This window comes from Phragmites australis, chromosome 14 (assembly GCF_958298935.1).
Source record: "Phragmites australis chromosome 14, lpPhrAust1.1, whole genome shotgun sequence".
Taxonomy (NCBI): domain Eukaryota; kingdom Viridiplantae; phylum Streptophyta; class Magnoliopsida; order Poales; family Poaceae; genus Phragmites; species Phragmites australis.
This window is the reverse complement of record NC_084934.1, coordinates 597,991-624,830: the sequence shown is the minus strand read 5'-3', so window position 1 is coordinate 624,830 and position 26,840 is coordinate 597,991. Positions and strand designations below refer to the sequence as shown.

Genomic DNA, 26,840 nt, shown 5'->3' with positions numbered 1-26,840 from the left:
ACTCCTGATGAATTCTCTTCAGACGAATTCACCGTCGTTATTTACGTATAGCTTCAGCATGTATATCGACCGATCTCTGGTGTGCATATCACTTCTGTAGCTCCAACAAACAATTTTGACCTTCATCAGTTCATAGTTTGATCATATACGTGTGAAGAACTGATATATCCAAGGGTTCAATTCTAGTAATTCAAAAACCAGCATAACTCAGAACAGCAGTGCTTAAAGAAAACGAAACTGACGCATGCTTCCTACGCCAGATACAAGTACAAGCACGGGCGCTTCGTTCATTTGTCGAAAACGAATCGCATGCATTTTGCAACAAGACAGATGCCAAAACACTTACAGCGAACATTTTCATGCATAGCAATGGGATACCGCTGCTGAGTTCATTTGCAAAAAAACGTTTCATGAATTATTCGTGCTTATAACAAAAACCTTGTTCCAACATTACAAAATGCATAATCTTATTGTTCAAGATACAACATTACAGCACACTTGTATACGACTCTGAAGCACACAAATTGAAGCAAACTGTAAGAATTTCGACAATCTAGGCAAAGTTGGGGTATGGTGAAACAAAGACGCTAACAAAGGAACCAACCTATAACATTTGTTCGAATAACTCTCAACCTATGGGTCAACAGAAGTTAGGGCCGCTACAACAGATCCTGTTGTGCTGAATGCGCAGCTGACATCAGTGAAATCTTTCAAGCTCCTGCTTATTTTAATGGATGGGTACAGCCAAGGCTTGACGGCGTCAACAAATGTGTCGGGATCCGGAGACAGTATCGCCTCCCAATCAACTTGGATCCCTGGTGGAATGCTAGCAGTAGCATCCATGTTTGCTGCCAGAAACAAACCGAGCAACACCACATAACCAACAACAGCCGAACCTCTTGAAAGAGGCATGAAGTTGTACCTGCAAGACAACCCAGATTGATTGGAACCATTTTGTTGGTGTGGAGACAAAGAGGAGAAGTTGCGACCATTACCAGTAATACGTCATGCGCAATATCGCATCCTTCACAGCATCAAGCGTAGCAGGGTCACGTGTGGGGTTTGTGTCATTGCAATATGCTTCACAAATGGCCTGCAGATCACACATGCCTTACAGCCTTAGGTTCATCTCAGACTATATGTATTATTATAGAAGTCTAAACGCTCGTGTGGACAAGCTCGTTCTATTGCAACTGTTCGAGGTACCGAGGCTCCAAAAAATGTGTTTGAACAGGCTATCACAACAGATTTGGAAGCAATCTGGTATTCTCCAGTTGCAGAATATCATATTCAGTAAATACTTCCAGTATCAAACATTCTCAAAAATACCTAGTAAAACTCGATAGATCATAAGCAATAAAGTTAAAATAAATCTAAACTGTACCTCCCAGGCTGCAGTCATTTCTTCATCGTACTCCTCCCATCTAGATGGTGTACAAGGTGTTCGTATTGCAAAGTCAAATCCTGTCTTACCCCTGCGATACCATTAACACAAGTAAGCGGGATAGCAACAGAGTATAGCGATAGAGCAATGAAAAATGTCCAGGCAACTTACATATTTTGAGTGGTAATTCTTGTCCCTTCAAGACGCCTCCTGAAAGAGCACATTATGTGTTAATATTTAAGCCATAGGGTAGTGCAATACTCTAAGTACTTTAGCTTTAGTTTGATGTAGGAAAACTGATAAACCCTAATAATACAAATATCCAGCCAAGTTAGCGTTGATTACCCCTGAAATGCCTTACTGTCGCATCTTGTAGCGACCCAGTAGGTCTCGCCAACTATATGGTACAAATCTGAGCATGACGATGCAACTTCTATCTGCAGGTGTGATTCTGATGAGAACATTGTAGTTTGGAAAAATGCTAAGTTTTTGGTTCTTGAAAAAGGAAGGGTCTGACAGATGGGAGCCTCTGGCGACTCGTCTGCCTCCACAGCGATCCTCCGCTCCCCACCCAGATCTAGCTAAAACCCCACAAATCCCCACCTAAAATCCACAGATCTACCCGGTAAATCTACTCCTCCGCCCCCTCCCCTCCCTCCCTCCCAACGCTTCGTATCCCTCCGCCAGCTGCGCACCAAGTTCTGCTCCTGACCCGGCGACCTCTCCCCTGGCCGTCCCTCCCTCCCGCAAGTCGGCCTCCCCTTCCTCCCTTTGAGTGTCCCCCCCCCCCCCAGCTTTCGCTGTCAGCACCGCCTTTCGTTCTGGTGGGCCATTCCAAGGAACTCTGTTGGTTGGACGACAACCCATCATCAGCGCGACGTCCTAACACCTCACCGCGGCTCTCTTTCTGGGATATCGTCATCAAGGGAAGGGCTCCGCTGCTTGCCTCGGTCTCCCAGCATCCATTTGTTGTCACCTTGGCATCACTTCGTGCCCCTGTGTCTCCGGTCACCGGCCATCCCGTTTGCTCGAAGGTTCTCCAGACTCTCATCGTGGACAACGGCCCTGATGCCGATGGGTGGCTGAAGATGGTTGGCAAGAAGAGAAGAGGTAGCGCCTTCATCCCCCTCGACGGCCGCGACGCCCTATGCCTGCTGATCTCAGGGGGAAGTGCATCAATTGCTTCGCGGCGGATCACCGGGCCGCCGCTTGCAAGCTCATTGCTTTCGCTGTCAGTCTCTTGGTTATCGGTTGGTGGAATGCCCACGTCGATGTGTTACGTCATCCTCCATGGCACCTGCTGCCCCAGCCGTTGGGAAACACCTTTGTCTGGCGTCGGATCTCGGCTGCGCCTCTGCAGGCCCCGTCTCCCTCTTTCGGCGTTGCGGTGCCATCTGGGTGTCCCTCGCAGCCAGTTGGTCAAGGGGATTGTGGTGGACGTGGTGCTCGCAAGCATCGTCGTCCGCTGCGTCGTCGTTCTTCTTCGGCGTTGACTACCCCACCTTCACCTTTTGGTTCTGGTGATGGCCGTGTGTCAGCCTCCCTGGACCCTTCTGATGCGTTCACCGGTGGCACAGTTGGTCCAATCTCTAGGGATCCCATTGTTCGGGTGCCCTTCTGCGTGATTCACCGCTCCAGCAACATCGACATTGCCGAGATTGATCTGCGTCGCGCAGTTTTTGTGACTGTGATAGGCAACCGGTCAGTGGTCTCGCCACAAGATGCTCTCACCGCAATCACAGCTAGGTTCAACCTAGACACTGACATGCTGTCCATTCACCATTCAAGGCCGGAGGATTATCTGCTTCTGCTGCCGGATGAACAGGTTGTTGGGATTGTGGTCAACAGCGGGCAGCCGGTGTACACTCCTTAGTTCAGCCTCCTTGTCAAGCCTTGGTCGCGGCTTGCGCATGCAACCGGGCGCTCCCTACCATACAGAGTCAACCTCTCCATCCACGGCATCCCCGCCCATGCTTGGGACCTAGAGACGGCAATGCAGCTCCTCCACCCTTATGGTTGGGTTCAAGGTTTGCATCCGTCAACTGCTGCTCGTTCGGATCTCTCCATCTTCCGAGTCTCTGTTTGGACGGCGGATCCTACGTTGATCCCTTCTCGCATGGATTTACTGATCACTGAGCCGATGGTGTCTGGATCTCCTGATGGCATGCTTTGCATGAGAACACTAGTTTATTCGATCGAGTTAGTCCAGTTGGAGGTTGTCAACTTCGCTATTCCGTTGGAGCCACCTTCCCCCCTATTTCGGATGATCAAGACCGGCAAGCTTGAGTCTGCTGTGGGTAGCGGGTCCACCGATGACGATGTAAGTTGCTCTAGTGGTGGCTTTCGCGGCGTTCGTGGCAGTGAGGATGTTTCCCCCGCTCCGGTTTCCCCTCGTGCGGATGGTTCGGCGTCCGCTCCTTCGAGTTTGGCACCAATTTTTGGGGTGCCCGCCAACATCTTTGTCGACGGTGGTGTTTCCTCTCATGCTCCGATAGCTTCGGTGGTTATAGTCCAGTCATCTAAGTCCCCAACGGTCTGTGCGCGGTCTGCTTGTAAGCTGTGCCCCGAGCTCCTCAAGGATGTTGCATCTATCGCGGTGGTTGTTGTTCCCACCTGCTCGCACGAAGTTCATATGCCGCATGACGTTTCGTTTAGTCCCAATGCTCACGTTTCCTCCACGGTCGCTGGTACATTTGCTGCTTCCATCCCTTTGGCTGTCGTGCTGGAACGGCTGAGACGCTGCTCTCCTCGTCTACTGGTGCTTCTGCTGGTGTTTACTCCTCACCAACTACAGCCCCACCCAAGACCTGCAACCCGGGGGATGAGGTAGTTTCGGTGCCGCCATCTGCCCCGCTTTTGTTAACGCCTGTTGACATGTCGGGTGTCGTTAGGTCAGCCATGTCCGCTGTTTACAAGCCCATGCAGTGCTCCATCTTCTATTCGAGAAGGGCCAAAGGCCTCGACCAAGCCGGCGATTCTACCACCTGCTCGTCTTGCAGTCCCCAACCTACGGTCGCCTCGACATTCTTGGACCGTCTAACTCGATCGGTCGATGGCTTAGTCACGAGACCTATCATTCAAACAAGGCATCAGAAGAAACCCCCGCCTAAATCTCAGCCTAGGCAGAGTGCACATCTTGCCCAGGTTGGCCGAGGTGCTCCTGTTCCTGCAGGCCGACGTGAGCTGGCTAAGATACTCCGCAAGCTCAGGCTTCTCGCGGACGGTGCTCAGGTGAATGTTCAAACCCTAGAGCGATATGCCAAATTCTTCGAGCAGCCTTTAGTCCATGAGCACGTTGCGGCTCTTGCAACCCTTTTTGGCTGGACTGTCCCAGAGATGAAAAGCACGTTGCAGGAGATTTCTTCTTCATCGGTGTAATTGGCTTCCTCTCGGTCGTCTCTGTTATTGTTCCAATGGGCATTTCAAGAATCTTGGTGTGGAACGTTCGAGGCCTTAACCAAAGGGCGCGTAGAGATTATGTCTGTGAGGTTCTTCATACTTCTCGTGTTGACATCATTTGTCTCCAAGAGACGAAGCTTGAGCAAGTTACTCTTCGTCACATTCTTTCGGCGCTTGGAGCTGAGTTTGATCAGTTCATCTCCCTCCCGACCGATAGAACTTGCAAAGGTATTTTGATTGCTTGGAAAAGCTCAGTCTGTCAGAGTTTAGCGTCGCACATCGACACTTTCTCAGCCTCGATGCAGTTTGCCACAGCTGATGAGCCTAGCTAGTGGTTGACTGACATTTACAGTCCCCAGCTAGATGGAGAGAAGATCCATTTCTTGCAGGAGTTGCGCGACGTACGTGCCCTTTGCCATGGACCTTGGATGGTAGCCGGGGATTTTAATTTGATCTACATGGCCGAAGACAAAAACAACACAAACATTAGCCAAGCCATGATGGGGTGTTTCTGCCATTTTATTGATGATGTCGAGCTTTAAGAGATCCCTCTTCTTGGTCGGAAGTACACATGGTCGAATGAAAGGGTAGCTCCTACCCTTGTGCGGCTTGATCGTGTTTTCTGTACGGCTGAATGGGATTGCATTTTTCCGAACTGCCTTCTTCAAAGTTCGACAACATTGATTTTGGATCATTGACCTCTCATCTTGGGACTGCGGGACAATACTCATGGCAAACGACGCTTCCATTTTGAAAGCTTTTGGCCGAAACTTGATGGTTTCCTAGAGGTTGTGCAGGCGGCTTGGTCTACACCTGTGGGAGCTTCTTGCCCTTTTGAGTGTCTTTCTATCAAGTATGGAAAGGTGAGCAAAGCGCTTCAATCTTGGTGGCAGAGATCCACAGGCCACATCAAATCCCATTTGTTTTGAGCAAAGGAGATTTTGCATAAATTAGAGATTGTGCATGACTCTCGACATCTGTCTTTGGAGGAGTAGCCCCGTCGCGAGCTTAAAAGCATAGCCTTGGCCTCACCTCTCTCGAACGAACGATTGCCCGTCTCCATTCGCGTATCTGTTGGCTCAAGGAGGGGGATGCCGACACCTCCTTTCACTCACACGCTTGCCACCGGAAAAGAAAGAACTTCATAGCAAGGCTACGAGTCGGAGATTATGTGATGATAGGCCAGCACGAGGAACACCAGGCGGTGCTGGATTTCTACAATGCACTGCTTGGAACGGTTGAGGAACGTGCTGAAACTTTCAACCTCGCATCCTTCTATCAGCCTGCCCAGGACCTTTCGATTATGGATGATCCCATCACAGAGGATGAGATTTGGGATGATATAAAGTCTATTCCGAGGGACAAAGCCCCTAGCCCTGACGGTTTTACGGGATCTTTCTATCGGTCTTGTTGGCATATAATTAAGGATGACATTGTCGAAGCAATGGCTGCTCTCCAGAGGGGGGATTCCAGAAAATTGGGCCTCTAAAACTCAGCTTATTTAACGTTGCTTCCGAAGAAAAGAGATGCCCAAGAAGTGAAGGATTATCAACCTATAAGCCTCATTCACAGTTTCGCTAAACTTGTGGCAAAAATCATAGCTAATAGGCTCGCTCCAAAGCTATCCTCGCTGGTTGCATCCAATCAAAGTGTGTTTATTCAAGGTCGAAGCATGCAAGACAATTTCCTTTTAGTGCAAGGTACAACCTGGTTCCTACACCAACAGAAGAAGCCTCGTCTGTTACTTAAATTGGATATTTCTGAAGCGTTTGAGTCGGTTTCGTGGAGTTTTCTGCTAGAAATTCTACATCATTTAGGGTTTGGAGTGCGTTGGCGGAACATGCACTGCAACCTGCTCTCCTCATCGACCACTCGTATTCTCCTTAATGGTGATCCTAGGGACACTATCATTCATAGAAAAGGACTGCGGCAAGGGGATCCCCTCTCTCCGATGCTTTTCATCTTGGTCATGGATGTTTTGAACTCAGTTATTGCTAAGGTGGTCGACGAGGGATTGCTGCAACCACTCTCTTCTAGACAGGTCAGCCACCGTGTCTCTATATGCCGATGACGTGGTTCTGTTCTTGAGGCCTACCTATGAGGATCTTGAGATGGTCAAGCAAATTTTAGCCCGTTTTGGTGCAATTTCTGGCCTAAAGACTAACATTCACAAGTGTTCTGCTACACCAATTCAATGTGCTCCAGCTGATATCGACATTGTGAGGGACGCTATGCCTTGTACCATTGTTGAGTTCCCTTGCACTTATCTCGGGTTACCCCTCTCGGTCAAAGAAGTTGGCAAAGGCTGCTCTCTTGCCTTTGGTGGACAAAGTGACCGACCAACTTCCCGCTTGGAAGGTTGCTCTCATTCACCCAACCAGTAGAGCAGTTTTAGTTAAAGCAGTTCTCACAGCCATCCCCATCTACCACCTTATGGCCCTTGATGTTCCATGGTGGGTGATCAAGGCCATAGACAAAAGAAGAAGAGCTTTTTTATGGAAAGGGCACAAGGATGTCAAAGGTGGATGCTGCCTACTAGCTTAGTCGAAGGTTTATAGGCCTAAGGAGTTGGGAGGGTTGGGCATTCACAATCTTGAAATTCTCAGCTAGGCGCTACGCTAGAAGTGCCTTTGGATTCAGAAAATTGATCCAACCCGTTCTTGGGCTCTCTCCGGCTCTTCTATGCCAAGAAATGCCTTGACGATGTTCTCCATCATGGTCACAACAGTGGTTGGTAATGGCAACAACACTAAGTTCTTAAGTGATGTGGTTGTTGGGTCAATCTCTAGAGGTTCTAGCACCTCATACTCATGCTTTGGTTTTTAAACGCACCGTCAAGGGGAGGATTGTCAGACAAGCTCTTCACAACAATACTTGGATCCATGACATCAAAGGCTTCATCTCGGTCTAGGTGTTGGAGGAATTCCTTCAGATTTGGAAGCTCCTGCCTGAGGTGGATTTACATGATGATGTGGAGGACTCGGACCTCTGGTATGCCTCGGCCTCGGGTTTGTTCTCTTCCAGATTGGCCTACAAGGCCTTTTTTCATGGCAGTGTTGAGTTTGAGCCTTGGCAGCGGCTATGGTGATCTTGGGCGCCTCCTCAAGCAAAAAAAAAAATCATCTGGTTGGCGTGCCACAATCGGTGTTGGGTTGTTGATCGCCTCGTGCGCCGGCGTTTGCCTCATCCATCCAAGTGTCCACTTTGTGATCAGATGGATGAGACCGTCACACATCTTCTTGTTGGATGTGTTTTCGCTCGGCAGGTTTGGGTGAAGGTCCTACACCCAATTGGTTTAGTTCGGGCAACGCTTTTGAGCCAAAGTTCTATCTCTTTCCAGAGCTGGTGCTTCGAGTCGACCATGGTGGTGGAGACCTGTAGACGCAAAGGCTTCCATTCTTTGGTCATGTTGGTGGCTTGGCTCCTTTGGAAACATCGCAATGAGTGCTTGAGGGAAGGACCCCTAATGTCCACAGTTACTCCATAGGATCCACGAGGGTCTACTCTTTGGCGCTCTGCTGGCGCCAGTGAGTTGAGCCACTTGTTGGTTTAAGTTTATCGGTGTATAGGTTGTTCTTTTGTTTCTTTAGCATGTATGTATTCTTAGATCCTATGTTCGTGGGGTGTGGGTTCTTGTGTACTGGTTTATTTGTTCTTTTCCCTCATCCTTAATATAATGACGGACAGCTCTCCTACCGGTTCGAGAAAAACAAAAGTTTAGAAAACATAACATAACAAGTTTCACATGACCTATCAGAAGTGGACAACAGAATAAACTATTACTACGAGAATCAAACAGCTCCTAGCCACCTTACTCAACACATCCAAAAGGAAATCAGCCCTTGAGATACAGTAAGATAGAGATCTATGGAGCAATACACAGATACTACACCACCCTGATCCCTCAACTCCGATTTGAAACATGCTTGAAATAAAAAGTCAATTGGTTTTCTCGAGTAACCACTAATCTCAACATCTCAGATTTCATGAACTGAAGCTCTATATGGAGACATATTGATATATGATCATAAGCTCATGCCACTCAACAGACTGCTGCATAGGTTACCTTTTTCAACTTTTCAATATCCGTAAGAAAAATTGCATGGTCCTCTGCATTATTGACATACTTCAAGTCAAGCATTATGGTCTTCGCAGCTTCCAAAACTCTGCATATAAGAGAAATAAGGTAAAATCATTAGTGACTATAAATAACCAAATAGCAAAGTAAAAGATGATGAACATCTTCCAACCTTTGGTAATATGGATAGTAGCGAACAACTTTTGCTTGACCAAGAAGCAGTGGGGTATGAGAACCAAATCCAGAATTGAACTCTTCACTGGTATACAGAAAAGAAGTTAAGCAAGAAAAGTGTTAAAAACAATTTATTCCCTGCAACAAGCATTTAGCTCACCTTAGCTTATTGACCCAAACAACTGGATCACAAGGTTCAGAAATCTGTCTCCACTTAACAGCAATGTTATAGACATCCTGCCAGGTCAGAGAAATCCCAGAGGAGACCTTGTCTTCATTTGGACTGGACGTTGGAGATCCAGATAAAGTGCTGGTGCTACAATAACCTCCCCTGTTCTGGCTGATGTTAAGCTTATCCCTTCTCCTAACTAACTTTGCGATGTTCTTTGGATTCCTTAGAAAGCGCCAAGCCTTGGACACTTTCTGAGAAATCTCAATAGCAGCCAACCCGGCCATGCGGTACTACAAAAGGAAAATAAATTATTACTTTATTAGCAAAGCAGGAAACTTTTGACCAGAATGTACTGATAAAGCAGAAGTATCAGAATTAAGAATATTTTAAAGTGCACAAAAATGACAACTAGAAACTGTAAGACCAACTGAAACAACCAAATAATCTGTGCAGGAAACAGACCATTCCACAGTTTCGAAACTGTGTAGCCCTTTGGTATAGACTCTAAAGATATGTAACATGATGAGAAAAAAGAGGCACAAACAACGAGTAACCAAGTGCATCACTAGTCACCATCATACAGCTCAGAACTGCTTTATTGCTCAATTTCTGCTAGCATGTCTAGAGAGGCAGCCCGTAATCGTAATGCAAAAGGCCATTCATCAAAATGACCATCAAATTATGAGAATTTCATTAACCTAATTAAGTAGCCTAATTATAGATAACAAGACTTATTGGGAGATTGTGATTTGTTCAAAGCTTTTCCATATAGTCTGAAAGCAGAATATCTTGTAATCCTAATCCAAACAAATTATCCAGGTAAGAAATGAGCAGAAAAAAAAAGGCTATATATATTCTCCCAGCAAGCTTATTTATCCTTCAGTGATATCCTCAACAAGAGCAGTCTATGCGGTCACCCATAGTGACATAGTAGAATACACTAACCACCTTGCTACCTTGCATATCAAAAAAAGAAAGAAAAGAAAGCAAGGTAAGTATCACAAGATACTTCCTCTTTTGTATCCATCGATGCTTTACCACATCAGCTGCCGTCAACCTCTTAAATAAAGTTGCATTCAATTCATAGAATTTTCTAGGTGCACATTTATTCCACACTTAATTGTAATCCATTAACAGTTCAAAGAAAAACAAGAATTCTTTTATAAAGCAATAAATACAGGAAATGAGGTTGTAATCAGCACTCTTCTATTTGGAGCTGTTGAACATTTGAACAATGGATGATGACAAAGCAAATAGAAAACATAAAGCTTCAAGAGGGATACCTGACGTTGATTCGGTAAGAAGCCACAACAATTGTATTGAATCTTCTTCCCAATTGAATCTGCAGCTAAAAGAAGAATTGTTTGATGTTTTGTGAATTTGAAGTCTTGCTTGTTAAGGCGCCCACTTCTCAATGAGACCCGCAGTGATGGTTGGCGATAAACCTTTTCAGCCACATTTTTGGGATGTAGTCGTTTGCACCAATATTCCTATTGTCCGTATAGAAGCAACATTTAAATTTTAAGAATCACAAATGTAATGCAACAGGCATACAAGATAATTTTAACCTTGAATAGTGGGTCAACATCATCGTCAATGTTGAACTGAGAGAACTCTAAATTGACCTTTGAAGCGATATACAGAGCCATTTCTTTCTGCACGAAGAATCAGGTAAGAGAACCATGATTAGTAGCATATAAATGAAAAGATGACCCTAAATGTAAAAATGCAGGAGAGTAAATGAAGTCTGCAAAATAGTAAACCCCGACAAAGAAGTGTTTGTATTTAATAAAAGCTGCTGGAGCTGAGGCAACAGCCAACAAATGTCAATAGTGGATCATGCTAATCGTTGCAAGAGAACAGCAGGCAAGTCAACCCAAAAGAATATATAATCATATACATAAAGAAAAGGTTAGCTACATTTGTACAAATGAAAGATCACAATGGCCACGGATGATACTCAGTTTCTGTCCAATTCACCACAGATGATGGCCCCAACTGGTGGCTAACCGGCGTGTACGGACCTCAGACAGATGCAAAAAAGGTCCTGATCTTGCAGGAGTTAAGGGGTGTTCGTGCTCTATGCCAAGGACCATGGGTTCTAGCCGGAGACTTCAATCTGATATACAGGGCCGAAGACAAGAATAACGCCAACACTAATCAAGTAATGATGGGTAGATTCCGGAGATTTATTGATGACATCGAACTACAGGAGCTGCCTTTAATTGGCAGAAAATATACATGGTCCAACGAGCGGGAGGTGCCTACGCTCGTGCGGCTCGACCGTGTTTTCTACACACCAGATTGGGACCTTCTCTTCCCGGATTGTTTGTTGCAAAAGTGCAGCCTCTCTTATATCGGACCACTGTCCGTTGATACTTGGGCTTCGGGATAACACGAGGGGGAAACGGCGCTTTCACTTTGAAGGGTATTAGCCTAGAATGGACGGTTTTCAGGAGGTTGTTCAGGCAGCTTGGTCAGAATCGGTTGTTGAAACCTGCCCTCTCGGTCGTCTTGCTGTTAAATTCCGGAATTTGAGCAGGGCACTGCAATCTTGGAGTCAACAAACAGTGGGTAATATCAAATCACAATTGTTGTGGGCCAAAGAGATCCTTCACAGACTGGAGATCGCTCAGGATATCAGGCCTCTGTCTATAGAAGAAGAATGGCTATGCTGGGAACTTAAGAAGCATAGCCTTGGACTAGCATCCCTGGAGCATACAATCGCTCGCCTTCGCTCTCGGATTGGGTGGCTGAAGGAGGGTGACGCGAATACTGCTTTCTTCCACTCCCAAGCTCGCCATAGAAAGCGTAAGAATTTTATATCTAAACTAAAGGTTGATGACCAATTGATCATAAGTCAGCAGGAGAAGCACAAAGTTATTTTGGATTTTTATACTAACTTGTTAGGCTCAGCTGAAGAGAGGGCAGTCACTTTGGACCTTGCGTCCTTCTACCAGCCTCCTCATGAACTCTCGGCCCTTGATGATCCTATCACTGAGACAGAAATTTGGGACACAATTAAGCAGCTACCCTTGGACAAAGCGACAGATCTAGATGGGTTTACCGGCAGGTTTTACCGGGTTTGTTGGCTTATTATTAAAGAGGACATTGTGCGGTTGCTGCTGTTCGGAAAGGAGATCGGAGGAAGCTCCATCTTCTGAATTCAGCTTTCCTGACCCTATTGCCGAAGAAATTGGATGCTATAGAAGTGAAAGATTATAGGCCCATAAGTCTAATCCATAGTTTCGCCAAGCTGGTGACCAAAATTATGGCAAGAAGGCTCGCTCCGAAGTTGGATGCTCTGGTCGCCCCTAATCAAAGCGCTTTCATTCGTGGCCGTTGTATACAGGATAACTTCTTATTGGTGTGGAACTCTGCCCGTTTCTTATATCAGCAAAAGAAACCTCGAGTGTTGCTGAAACTGGACATATCTAAGGCATTTGATTCAGTGTCCTGGAGTTTTCTCCTAGAGGTTCTCAGGTATTTGGGTTTCGGTGAATGTTGGCGTAATATGCTAAGTAATTTGCTTGCCACGGCCTCTACTCGGATTTTGTTGAATGGCGATCCTGGGGAGTTTATTCATCATCAGAGGGGTTTGAGGCAAGGGGATCCGCTCTCGCCAATGCTTTTTATTCTTACTATGGATGTCTTGAACTCAGCTCTGCATAAGGCTTGTGAGGTCAGTCTGTTCCAACATCTCTCCACTAGAGCACTCAATCATCGAGTATCATTGTATGCTGATGATGTGGTACTGTTTTTGAGACCTACTGCTGCGGAGCTTGATGCTGTCAAAAGGATTCTTCAGTGTTTTGGAGAGGCTTCCGGGTTGCGGACAAACATTAACAAGTGTTCCGTGACTCTGATCCAGTGTGCGTAGGCTGAAATTGACATTGTGCGTGGTGAACTATCATGTGATATCACTGAGTTTCATTGCACTTATCTAGGGCTACCCCTCTCCATGAAGAAACTCACAAAATTTGCATTGCAACCCTTAGTGGATAAGGTTGCTGATCGGCTACCGACCTGGAAGGTTGCTCTAATCGATCCTGCTGGCAGAGCCACCCTTGTCCAGGCATTCTCACAGCCATTCCAATTTACCAATTGGTGGCGTTGGATATTCCTAAGTGGGTAATCAAAGAGATTGACAAGAGAAGGAGAGCCTTCTTGTGGAAAGACCGAAGGGGTGTTATTGGTGGTCACTGTCTCTTAGCTTGGAGCAAAGTTCGCATGCCTAAGGAGCTTGGGGGCCTGGGCATTCACAATCTTGAGGTTCTTGGTTGGGCATTGCAGATGCGGTACTTGTGGTTGTTGAAATCAGATCCTCACAAGCCTTGGGCCGGCCTTGGAGTTTCAGTCCCTGCAAATTCCGTGGCCTTGTTCTCTATTGTGATGTGTTATGAAGTTGACAATGGTTCTAGCACTATGTTCTGGACGGATCGCTGGATTTTGGGGAAGTCAGTTGCTGATTTGGCCCCTCATGTGCTCACTTTAGTGCCCAAGCACATTATAAATAGTCGGACTGTCCAACAGGCCTTCACAAATAGAGACTGGGTCAATGACATTAGAGGGGTTGCATAGGTCCAGGTCTTAGCTGAGTTCTTCAATTTATGGGAGCTCGTCTCAGAGTTTGAGCTGCAGGATGGGGTGGAGGATACGCATAGATGGATGGGATCGATGTCTGGCGTCTTCTCTACTCGCTCGGCATATAGGACCTTCTTCACCAGCCGTATCACTTTCAAGCCGTGGAAGAGGTTGTGGAAATCTTGGGTGCCTCCTACAGCGAAGTACTTCATTTGGTTGGCTTGCCACAATCGATGTTGGACAGCCGATCGCCTAGCACGATGCCAATTGCCTCATCCTAATTTGTGTCCTCTCTGTGATCAGGAACCGAAAACCATTTCACACCTTCTGGTCGAATGTGTCTTCGCCAGGCAGGTATGGGTGGACTCCCTGTAGCAGGTTGGTCTACAACGTGTGGCACCGACGAGCATGAGCTTGGCATCCTTCCAAGATTGGTGGCGACTTGTTGCACAGCAACTCGACAAGAATCAATGCAAGGGGTTCAACTCCTTGGTGATCTTGGTGGCTTGGTTCATTTGGAAACATCGTAATTGTTGTGTGTTTGAAGGCATGAGCCCAAGCGCGCAGGGTCTCCTTAGGGCCATCAGAGAAGAGGTCGTACTGTGGTGTTCAGCGGACGCTCGGTATTTGAGCATGCTATGGCCTGAGGCGTAGTAGGTTTGGGGTTGCCCCTCTTTCTGTTACGAATGCGCTGGAATTGAGTGTAGTTTCGTTGTGTGTGTGTTGTGTGTGTTGTTTACCTTTTCTTGTTTTCCCTTGGACTGTGTTCTACAGGGTTTTCCCATGGCCCCCTCCTTCCTTTCTTAATTTAATGACAGGCAGTTCTCCTGTCGGTTCCGAAAAAAAAAAGATCACAATGGCTATCGCAAGTGCGATGTTTTACTATGTATGCAATCCTGCAATGCTACAGGGTCGCAAGTTCGTGATAAATTGTGGCTTTAGCAGCTTCTTGAGGATTTAACAAAGGAGAAGAGGTGTTGTAGCTTTCTTAGTAGTGGGACATTGACACAAAGCATCTATTCTTTTGCATGTTCTTAAATGGCTTTCAGATTTTTCATCACAGAGATATATGGTTTTGACTTCTGAAATTAAAAAAAAAATGCTCCATGCAAAAATAATTGAAAAGAGAGAAATTGCATACCTGATAGAAGGCCAAACATTGCAGCACAAATTTATCCATGGAATCAAGTTCCAAATCGAGTACATCATCATAATCTTTTATCTTCACAGAAAAATAATTAAAAAATGAACATCATGGTGAAACAAATTCAACTGAAAACAGTGACTACATGCTGCTGCTTGCCAGAACAGTAGCATGTTAACAATATAGATGTCGATGCAACCAATGATACATGCATAGCTTAGCAAGATCCTTATTATCTCTAATGAAGTATTAGCATATGCTAGCTCATAAAATCAGATGGCAACATACCGCAGATTTATATTCTCCAATTGCATGATGGCAAGAGGCACGCAAGTATAGGCACTCTATACTTGAACCCTCATATGTCAAAGCAACTGATAATTCTTTAATAGCGCTCCTGCAAACCAGAAATTAGGTGAAGGAGGATCTTGGTAAGCTACCAGATTGAGATGATCACTTGGATACTAGGACAAGCAGAACTGTAGATATTAGTACTAAGCAAGGACGAATCAATCTGGGAGGAACAGTTCGAGTTCGGACACGTATTATAAGATAATAGAGCCTTCACATTGGAAAGCAAATTTCAAGATGCATGTCGTGAACTGTACATAAATATAGAACCCAAGATGGTGGTGTTTGTGACAAGATTCCACTTGTGCTCCTGTAACCAATCCCTAAACACCAAACGGTACGGTACAAAAAACATAGTGAAGTGTTGCGTACACATTCAAAACAATATTCATCATTGGACATCCACTATCACATCAACAACCACAAGTACGCAAAAAAAAAGGTGCCTAATTTCATTCCAAACATTACAAAATGATGACTAAAAATGCCAATACAATTATACCCAACTAGTAGACGTGTGACCTAAACAGGTAGCAGAAGCGTATTACACATTCAAATGTGGGTGCATGTACTTAGAGAAGTAAAACAACTTAAAACATTTCATCATTTAAACAATGACACATGTTATTGTCCAGATAAGGCATCTCTATGAGATAGATTAACAAACGAGAAATAAGAATCAGTAAAAGGGTACCTATGTCGACCCATTCCATGGTAGAGAATTCCACGTAGATGGTATGCTTTTGCAAACCTAGGAGTTATCAAACCAATTAAAAATTTGACTACAGATATTATAAACAAACCAGTTAGGCAGAAGACAAAAACAATATTTTACCTCGAATCAATTTGAATAGCTTTCTCAAGGCAATTCAACAGCTTCTCTGGATAAGCCAAATCAAGATAAAGCTACAACACAAGAAATGAGAGTGGCAATAAGTCAGTTAATCCCAAAAAAGCAAATCCACTTCTTGTTTACTAGTACAAAAGTACAAGCATACGCTTCGTAACAGTCTAATACAAAGTTATAAACCTATGTAAAGCCCATTTAAGGTACCTGACCATAAGCAATATGTGACCCCTCTTCTAAAAACACAAGACCTCCTAGAGTAGACTCTTGAATAACACTGTTGTTCACTAGATTTTAATACTTCTGCTAACTCTCGAACAATACTTCTGTCTAGAGAGCAGCAAATTATTTAATAAGACACAAAGATCAGCAGTCCAATGGATACTCAGTAGTTCGAAAATTTAATCAGAGTAATGCAAACTGTAATCTTCATGTACCTGAGCATAGCTAAATTGTTATATGCAGATAATTTCATATAAGTTGAATCCCTGTACATAGCTGAATTTGACACTCAATGAAGCCATTAGAACTTGGAACTAATAACAATCTTGAACAGTATAGCCCCCACGAAACTATGTATTTCTGTGGCATTGTTTTGTGGCTTTCAGGCGCTATTATGATGAAAGGAAATATGTGTACAGATTACAGACATATAAGAAGACAAGAAGGAAAAAAGACATGGAGATGCACACAGGTCTGAGATAATGGAATGTACCTGAGCAAGGTGAGCCCAACAGTGAAGGAAACTCTCGTCATACTTTATACCAATGAGATGCTCGTCTTCAGCATGTTTGTACTCTCCAAGTGCTGAAAGAGTAAGACCCTGTAACAATAAGAAGATATTATTCTACAAAATAGTAGCAAAGCAAGAGAATCTTCAAAGAAGTCAAAGATTTACTTTTTCTTATTTCGCATTTAAGAGTTCATAAGCAAGCAAGATTAGTTCTTACCTCAAAACTAACAAAAAATCAACAGTAGGTGTACTACTGCATGCTCATTAAAAAAAGTTTCCTCATGGTTTTATACCATTTGAGATTGATAACTCAAATTCTAACAGACTTTCTGTCTTTCAGGCATGGAATTTGGCTTCGTCGAATTACAAAATATATATTAATTTACTAGGAAAAGGTTTATAGTTGATATGGCCTTTGCGGAAGGACAATGGTGGGCTAAACACTTTGGTGCATAAGGAAACTATTCCCATCTGATTGTCGGACGAAAGAATTTGAAGTTCGTGGAGAACCAACTTGGGAATGATAAAAGAAATATTCAACAGAAAGACATTTACTTACTAAATATGTGTGTGCAGAGCTATTCTTCTTGTCGCGCTTCACACATGTTGAGAGATCTTCGAGTGCAGAGTTGTAGTCCTTGAATTTGTAATTCACAATTCCTATAATAAGCCAGGATGTGCTATCAGAATAAGGAGTAGACGGCATGCTCTAGCAGCATAGCAATGCATCTTTATTATTAAAATGGCATGAATTGAGCATGAAGACTTATTGTCATTTTGTTTCCATCAAAAGATATAAGAGAAGTGGCATCATGGGCGATATGAATTCAACTGTGGGTACAAGACTAACCTCTTTCGTGTAAAATATCAGGAGAATTTGGTTCAAATTCCAATGCTTTAGTCAAGTCCTCAATAGCCTGAAAAAGGAAAGGATTAAAATGTAATATAGCTAGAAGTTTGATAACGACTTGCTAGATGATCGGTATTGTTTCTTTATCTCACAGACTAAATACAGACTGTAACTTTGTCGATTGAATCGCTACTAGTTTTGGCATTTAGAAAAAAATAGAGAGAGCATGCCTCGCTGAACTCTCCTAAAGCAGCACGGGCTTGTCCCCGCCGCTTCCATGCTTCCCCAGCTGATGGGTTAGATTGTATAGCCTGCGAGAAGGTAAGGCCATTTCACACAACAGAAACAGAAGAAGTGCTCAATATTAAAAGTTCCACCTTGGTGAAGTCAGAAATAGCAGAATCCAATTCTCTTTGAAATGCATAAGCTGTGCCCCTTCCAATCAGTGCCTCAGGATACGTAGGAGTTTCTCGCAATATCTAAAAGCTCAATGGTAAATTATCAGGCTCCTTCTCTGATTAGACATAATGAACAAACAATCATGGTAATAGACCAAAACCTGATCAAAAATGGATATTGCTTGGTTATACCTTCCTTCGTTTACCTGAAAATATATAATTCAATCACAATGGGCAATATATCGATATAGCATCTCTTTCTGTATACTTTCATCACCTTATAGAATATGTTCAGTATAAAATCATTTTGAACACATAATAGTGGCTAATTGGTTGTTCTGTTTTCTACAGTCTGAAGCTAAAATTCAAAAAAGACAGCCTTAGCAAGCTTGTAGATGCTAGATGAGGGCATTGCCTACAATAGTGTTGAAGCAAAGTTCCTTTAGAAACTATAATAGATGGCATCGTACTGAACAAATGAAACATACCTGTGCAATGCCTTTGGAAAGTCGGAAATCCAAGCTTATAGATTTTGATGACTTTGAAATTTTCGTAGCAAATAGTCTTTGATCTAGTGATATGGTTTCACTTTCACCAGAACTTCTTCTCTCAGTCCCACATTCGGCTTGGCCGTTTATTTCTTTCATAGCTTTTGCTTTGTTTTTCTTATCTATCTTTGGTGCTTTTTTGGGAGCTTGAGTCCCTGTAGTGTCTTTCGCTAGACTGCTAGAACCTTTGTTATTATCCACTTTATTATTATTAGTCAACTTTGTATCACTATTTGATGAAACTTTGGAATTACCAATGGCCTCTTCACAGACAATAGTTTCCGTATCAGCCGTTGTACTTGCAGTGAACGACGTGTCAACAACACGGTCTTCTGATATAACAACTTTGGTGTCACAAGGCGATGCATCAATGACACAGTCTCCAGGCTCAGTTGTCTCGCAAGTTTCAACAGAAGAAACCAATTCTTCCAACTCAAGCAATTGTTTCAAGTCCATGGTGTCACGGACAGCAATTTCATATCCTTGCTTCCAAACAATCAAGGCATCCTCCTTTTTCCCTAACGCAGACAGTGCCTTGCCTGATTACAAAACATGGCAATATTAAATTTCACAGGTCACATTTGCTTCAAAATAATCTCAACATTGAATGACTAGATCACTATCTAGGAATGCCTTGTTGCGAATGTGAGAACTTTCTCATTAAGGTGTGTCTAGGATCATTGGTGTGGTGTACCTTGGAGGATAACGGATCGACCATAAGTACTCTCTTGAGCAATCTGTTATTTAATATGATGAACGGATGTTTGGTCTGAGAGCAACCTTAAGGCAGGAGTATAATGTGGTCTCTCTATTTGAATATGTAGTATAATAGGCATAGCTGTCCAGGACGGATACCCGCCGGAATGCAAGAGGAATCAGTGTTTTCCAATTGTGTCCATCTCGTTCCTTGTATGAATGGGAAATTCTCACTTGCAAGTTCAAAGCCAGAGCTACTTATTTCCAGTAACATGGAAATGGGGAATCCTTGCTCAGATAGCGTACTCAGTTGACTCATGAGGCAAATCCGCGCAATTTGGGGAAGCAGAAATTCCTACGCATTAAAGATGCACTACTCGGTAGTCATTAGCCTACGACACAAACGTATTTGCCTTATAGAGTTATATTATAGTATATACAATAGACTAGTAGACACACAAACGTAGACTAAGCAAGGTAAGGTAGACATCACATAATTCCAGGCGAACTAAGCCAAGGGCAGGGGAACAAACCTTTGAGGACGTATGCCTGGAGCAGGGCGGGGTCGAGCTGCAGCGCGCGGTCGCAGTCCTTGACGACGTGCTTGTGGAGCTCGAGGTGGGAGTAGAAGAAGGCCCGGTTGCTGCGAGCGAATCCGTGGCTCAGGGGGTGAGAACAGCAGAGGAGATGGGAGATTCCGCGGAGCGGATCGGGGAGGGGAGGGTACCAGAGGTCGTGGGTGGAGGAGGGGGAGCGCGCGAGGATGGCGTCGAGGAGGCGGATGGCCTTGGACCAGTTGCGGCCGCTGCAGAGGCGCGCGAGGTCCGCGCGGTCGGAGTCCATGCCGGCGGCGATCGGCCGGCGCGGTGGGGGAAGGAAGGAAGCGTTTTTACGCGTGGGGGCCTGGGTTTTTCTGTGATTTGTGGTGGTATGGTGGGTGTCTTTTGCTGATTACTCCCTACCATCATGGGAAATTACTCTACTTACTCTTCGCAAAGTAGATATGCACATGAATCCAATCTTGAAAAAAGGCACTATATTCTGCTAGGTCTGTACGTTGTAAAAAAAGATACTATATTCTGCTAGCTAAGTGTTTGTACGTTATAAAAAAAATTATAAATATTGAATACGGTAATTTTAAGCACAAACTCAAGATATGAAGATGTAGATGTGCTATAGGAGCTCCACCGAACGAATACATCGAGAGCGATGTTATAATTTGATTTTAGATAAGATCTAAAAAGTAGGAGATTATCCCTAATTTTTCTCCTATTTTTTTTATTTATTCTTATTAGTAAAACGGAGCACATATCTGTAGCCGGTAATGAGTTAGAGAGACTGTATAACGAGAGTGAATAACAAAAGTGGATAAATTATTCGAATTTAAAAGATTTTATTAGATAAGAGAAGAATAAAAAAAGAGTTATATAACTCGTGTTTTATATAGTAGAGATATAATCTCTCAAAGAACAAAGTACTGTCATTCCCTTCTAGTGATTTTGCTTTCCTGAACAACAAAGTAAAAGTAAAGCCCCCGGCATCAACTTTAATTATTCTCTTGAATGGAATTGTTCCTTGCTTGGTTTGCAAGGACGCCATGATAGGATAGATGATGCCCCGGCCCGGTCATGCATGCTGCTCAAAAGCACTCATCAACAGGTTCAACAAACTTTCTATCATGGGCCTGTTCACTTGTTTTGGTTGCAGTCATCATGGTTGCATTCCAGAGATCGATCGCCCATTCCTGCATGCATCCAAGGTTGGATCCACATCAAGCAATGATCGGATGAATCTGACCGACATCTAATAGCTGTCTGGTACGATTTCGCGAAGAACCTCGCGCCGATGATCTTGTTGTTGCACGCCGACGCGGTGAAGTTAGGCCCCTCCCCTCGCAGAGACGGCGGCATGCCGCCGGGATAGCGCAACAGCATTGTCGTAAATGGAGGGGCGTGCATTGCAGATCTTAGAATAGGCACAAATAAATGTGCAGATGTGATCTTCAGTTCTTTGTTGCAAAAATTCAGTTTGAAAGCGCTTCATGATTTCATTGGGATAATAAGGCAGAGAAGTGAACAGAGCCGATCATCAACTCGGCACCCCGCCATCAGCTCATGTTGTACGCTCACACAGCTTCATTAATTCTTATTCTTTTGGAAACAGAGATGCATTGCCAATCAAGTCCAATGGTAGCCTTAGGTGGTTTTAGCATGCTTAGAGATGCACTAACTTGACATGATTGCTGCATATTAGCTATGCTCTAGATGCCGGGTTTGAATTGCTGTTAGCACAACTGAATCCTATATTGGCCGTCGTCAATTACCAGAACATTTGGCCACATACTCACTGTCTTTTGTGATCCATCATATCTATTGCTCTCCAAATTTGGCCACTATATGTACGTGCTTTTCCTTCAAGCTTTGGCCATTAGGTGAAATCTGCTTTTCCAATGTTGTACAACTCTTGTTTTAATTGAGGGCTACATGGTATGAGCACATGAATCTGGACATGTTTGCTTTCTCTTATGACTTTGATTAATATGTCAACGTGAATACTGGGCAAAGTTAAGTTATGTTAATTTCATTTTGAAGTTCTTGTTCCCTGGCTATACTGGAGAGCTGGAAACAAGATGCATATGTTGCTTGAACCAGTGTTAAGCCACTTCCATGTCCCTATGAATGAAGACCTATATTTTTTTTTCCAAAATAGCAGTCGTAGGACATAGAACATAACAAATAAATGCACAGATCTTCAGTTTGAAAAATGCAACATTCAGTTTGAAAATGTGTGCTTCTTGATTTCATTGGCAAAAGGCAGAGATGCGGACAAAGCAGAGCATCGCTTTAGGAGTAGTTTGTGATGTGAGTAGTTGGTATATGACATGCTCAGAATGCTAAAAGTCTTGGGGAAGCTGTAATTTTTTGTTGGTTTCCGACCTGAACCTACCCATTTCTATTGGAGATCATGCATATATGAAGGGCTAAGAAAATGATGATGAAATAAATAATGCAGCTTGTCATATGGGATCTTTCTTGTTGTATTATACCATGCATTCACTACCTTGCTCTCTTCTTGTGTGTGGCGTCGCAATGGGATGGCACCCCTTTAGATAGGCCTAGGTGATTCATGGTGTTTTGACATGTTCCCTGTTCTAGAATTTTCAAGGAAAATGTCTACAAGTTATAACATTTTTTAAGACAAAAGGGGACTAGCCCGACTTATATTGAAAGCTAATTTTTTTAGATAAGAGAGCGGGAAGAAGAGCTAATAAAATGAGTCTATTACAGCACATCAGGCTCCACTAAACCCTAGCAAGGTCTCAAAAGCTACCACCAGCAATCAGCCAACTGAAAACTAGTTTTCTACATTATGAGTCACCTTCAAAACAAAAGCCACTACTGGCAAAAATACTATTCATGCAAACAAATGAGGCTTACTTGCATGCATAAAAGGGGGAAGAAGCTCAGGGAAGTCTTTTGGGAAGCTTGTGGGAGTTCCCGTCTCCGATCTCTGAACGTCGACACGTCGATTTTGAGCTTTCTCTCTAGGGTTTGTTGGAGTGAGAGAGTGAATGAGAGGAGAGAGAGGCAAATGAGAGAGGCGATCGACCACTTAAGGGAGCCTCTATGCGCTGACAATCAGACCGTGGGAAGTGTCGGTTAGACCGCAGGAAGCCCATGTGGCAAGTCTACGTGGCTGTCCACCTGGAGGTCAGACCACAATTGAGCCCGATCAAACAACGAGAAGGGTTTTTGCTGAATTTTGTTCTAATTCTCCCTCTTTTCTTTCTTCTTTCTTTTCTTTTTTTCTCCAAAGTATTTAGGGTCTTCCTATCTTTTACTATACTATTTTCACTCCCAAAATATCTAAAATAATAACTAATCAGATAAAACATACCGCCATGATGATTATGCATGCTTAGTCCCATAATTAGAGTTTTGGGATGTGACAACCCCTAATTCGAGAAGCTAGTTCTCAATGAAGAATTAGGTGGAGTCGGTGACATGTTGCATGACGAGGATTCAGTGTCTATCCCCATAGATGGCACCAGTTGTCGACGATTTGTAAACCGTTGATCTTACGAATGTGCAAATAAAGTAGGGGATACTCTCTATTACCGAATCATACTCCAAAACATAAAGATTCATACAGGTTCAAGCCTATTAAAGGATAATAGCTTTACATCATGTGGTTTTGTATTGATCTTCGAGACAAATTATAAGAGGATCTTAGCTAGTATAGATGTATCTAAACTAGTCGAGGGCTCCTTGCGTGTAGTCTCGGTGAAATATTGATGTTGATCATGAGTACATAAGGCTCGGGGGCTTGAGGCTTCTGTATGCTAGGGTAATAGGCTTGTGTCTTTCCTTCCGTATGGTCCTCTATCTCCGTATATATATAGGGGTTGCCATGTAGCCTTCGGACTCATTTCCGAGTTGGGTTTTGTTATCTTTACAGATAAACTTTCATATTTACGAGATACCACTGGTACCTATGGGATCATCAATTCGGATTAAATCCATACGCGGGTTTGATTGGATTATGATCCATCGTAATGGGCCACCAGCGTGGAAGATCCATTAGCGTGCTCTATATAAGAGAGGCATGGGCTATGAGCGCACTAATTCTGTCACCTTAAAACCCTAGCTACCACCTCCTCCTTGATCTCCCTACAAAACCCTAGCCGGACGTGGTGCTAGGACATACGACGTTCCATCCTCATACGTGTGGATACCGTGGAGGCGTTACTGTCTTTGTTGCTGTGATGACTAGCGACAAAAACGCTAGTACGAGATCAACTACTTTCTCTTCGTGGTCACTGCTTCCTCTTCGTGGTCACTACTTACTCTCCGTGGTTGCTGCTTGCTCTTCGTGACCGACGAGATCGACTATTTTCTCTTCGTGGACGTGCACGACTCTTCTTCCACTGCGCTGCACGTTTAGCGGTAACAGTCCATAATCTCCTACTAACATAGTTTTCTGGTTGAATGCGGTAGAGAAATTTTAATTTGTTCTAACGTAGCCTACTAGTTCCTTAACAGTTTTCATACGTCTAAGAATTCCTTTACCATACACGAACATATGCTACAAGAATATAGGAAAATTTAAGAAATATGTATACGTATAAGATACTCATCTATGGTTAGTTTTATACTACCATAGTTAAATCTGTTATACCATCCTAATGAATCATGTTCTGCGCATGCACTTTGAAATCAAAATAGGTTTCACCATTAAGTTTTGCAACAAAAAAAAAAGATCCCATCATACTGTAACAAACAGGACGAGCTCCCATTCATCCTAAAATTAGTAAAATGGAACCATTTGGCTGGTTGCAGCGCAGACCACAGTAGAAATGTAACCTTTTGGCTCAACTCCTACGGTTGAGCGGCGCACAACAGTCTCTCTCTCTTTTAGAATCCTGTCTCCAAGTATTTAGGCTGATGAAACAAGGATAAAAGGAGAGCACACGGCTCTAGTGAGGCAAGGGACGTAAGAAGTCGCCTAATTCTAGAATCGAATTAGGCGCTTTCTTCGTCCCACACTCATTTAATCTGTAATATAGTACTAATTTTTGATCCACAGGAACTAAGCTACATTTGATTCAATTATGGATAGATTGGTAGACCTCTTGAAAGTACAGGTGATCCGTGGGATCAACCTTGCCTACCGTGACACAAGGGGCAGTGATCCATATGTTGTCCTTCGACTCGGCAAGAAGGTATGAGTCGTTTCATTCAATCTTTCTTTCTAGTATTTGGTGCCGTCCCATAGTGTTTGATTGTAGATAATGTGCCTTGATCTGCCTCATGTTCTGTTTTATTCTGCAGAAACTGAAGACAAGTGCGAAGAAAAGATCTGTCAACGGATTCGCATCCTCTAACTTTACCGAAGCAAAGTCAGAGGTGCTACAGTAATATGCAGTTGGTATTTTCTTGTCCGTCGGATCGCGAATGAATAGTCCAGATTTAGCGTCACAGGATTGCTACAGTCCCAAATTTCAATAGTATTTTCGCAACGGCAGCTGCTACAGTATGTACTGTGTTGCACTGTTTACACATCCACGATTTACTGTACCATCTCTGATTTTGCCGAAGCAAAGTCTCTGTCAACCCCATCTGGCATGAAGAGCTAACTTTGTCGGTCACAAATCCTAACGAACCAATTAAGCTTGTGACTAGATTTTTCTTGTCCTTATATCTTGTCTTTCTTTTTGTGACTACTGACGTCTATCTCTGTTCCTCCTTTTCTTGGAATACACACAGGAGGTGTTTGACAAAGACACTTTCAGCAGGGACGACCCGATGGGAGATGCAGAGATCGACGTTGCGCCCTTGATGGAAGTTCTGAACATGGACCCGGAGGAAATTAGGAACGGCGCCATCATAAGATCAATCCGTCCAGGCAGCAAGAACTGCCTCGCAGACGAGAGCCATGTTTGCTGGAGGAACGGAAAGCTTGTCCAGGACATAATTCTCCGGCTGAAGAACGTGGAGAGTGGCGAGATACAGCTGCAGCTGCAATGGGTGACCATTCCTGGCGCCAAGTAACCCATGATTTCCCTTTGGGGATCTTAGCTCTTCTAGCCATTGCTATGGGAATGTTCCGAGGATGGGAGGCTTCGTTTGATGTCATTGGCTCATTCCTATGGCTCTTCTACGATTGTACTCGAAATGAAGCATTCCGTTTCAATCACATTTGAGGCTCTCACATCTTCACCTGTTGTGGATGTCGGATTGGAACCTAACCAGCAAAGGGATCAGGGTAGTCAATCTTGGTAGGGGGAAAAGGAAGAGAAATGTTGAATGGCGCTGCCGAAATGTATCCAGGACATGATTTGTAAAGTCTGGGACAAATAATTGAAGACAAGTGGCAGGAACCTGTTTGGGAAAACCATACCTTCGTTGATTGGAACAAATGCTTGTTACTACCATGTGGAACAATGGAATTGAAAACATTCCTAAAACAAGCTCAGAAGTGTGTGTGTGTGTGTGTGTGTGTGTGTGTATGAAACAAGAAAGATGTACAAATTACTCGAGTATCGGATGATATAATTATGTGCCCATATATAGTTGTTGTAGACGTAGTGTTTACTGGTGTTGCAATGTTCACTCTGATTCTTGCCTGAATTTCCTGGACAATCTTGTCCTGCTCATGAATGTCGATGGAGGAGTCCAAGTTGTGAAGTGATCTGGCGAGTCAGTCGGTGTAAGACTTAAGAGTGCCGGTGCGACGGGGAGAAAGAAACTGCGTTGGAGTTTTGCTGTGCATTATTGTAGTCGAGGTTGGGGTCGCCGGTGCTGCCGAAGCGCCGGGCGCTCTCCACCGCAGGCGCGGCGATAACCCAACCAGTGGCCATTGGTCCGCGTCTCCTCTTATCCTCCCCAACTCGCAACTCCTCCCCACCCAAATTCGCAATTCCTCCTCCCCCGTGCCAAGAAAATTAGTAATCCATTCGCTATTCGGGGGCAACGAGAGGAT

General features: G+C 44.0%; 2 protein-coding genes across 3 annotated transcripts; one reads left to right on the top strand and one right to left on the bottom strand.

Annotated features, from left to right (window-relative positions):
- Positions 1-392: 392 nt before the first annotated feature.
- Positions 393-20,297, bottom strand: LOC133891686 (suppressor of RPS4-RLD 1-like). Of its 2 annotated transcripts, XM_062332424.1 has the most exons (23): positions 20,086-20,295; positions 19,892-20,001; positions 18,603-19,201; positions 18,276-18,320; positions 18,094-18,195; positions 17,947-18,027; positions 17,717-17,783; positions 17,426-17,526; positions 16,849-16,956; positions 16,122-16,192; positions 15,981-16,037; positions 15,224-15,332; positions 14,933-15,013; positions 10,776-10,862; positions 10,491-10,697; positions 9,196-9,497; positions 9,034-9,120; positions 8,850-8,949; positions 1,730-1,821; positions 1,556-1,594; positions 1,385-1,475; positions 996-1,093; positions 393-922 (listed from the first exon to the last, which is right to left on the bottom strand). In XM_062332424.1, exons 1-23 carry the CDS (start codon positions 20,199-20,201, stop codon positions 634-636), a joined length of 3,039 nt encoding a protein of 1,012 aa, XP_062188408.1. In that variant the 5' UTR covers positions 20,202-20,295; the 3' UTR covers positions 393-633. The 2 variants fall into 2 exon arrangements, 1 of the variants encoding a protein (XP_062188408.1); XR_009904251.1 differs by lacking the exons at positions 393-922; positions 1,730-1,821 and having other exon boundaries at positions 1,043-1,093; positions 20,086-20,297.
- A 4,672-nt stretch (positions 20,298-24,969) lies between these two features.
- LOC133891564 (GTPase activating protein 1-like) lies at positions 24,970-26,268 on the top strand. Its single transcript, XM_062332289.1, has 4 exons — positions 24,970-25,080; positions 25,190-25,216; positions 25,464-25,532; positions 25,625-26,268. Exons 1-4 carry the CDS (start codon positions 24,970-24,972, stop codon positions 25,907-25,909), a joined length of 492 nt encoding a protein of 163 aa, XP_062188273.1. The 3' UTR covers positions 25,910-26,268.
- Positions 26,269-26,840: the final 572 nt, after the last annotated feature.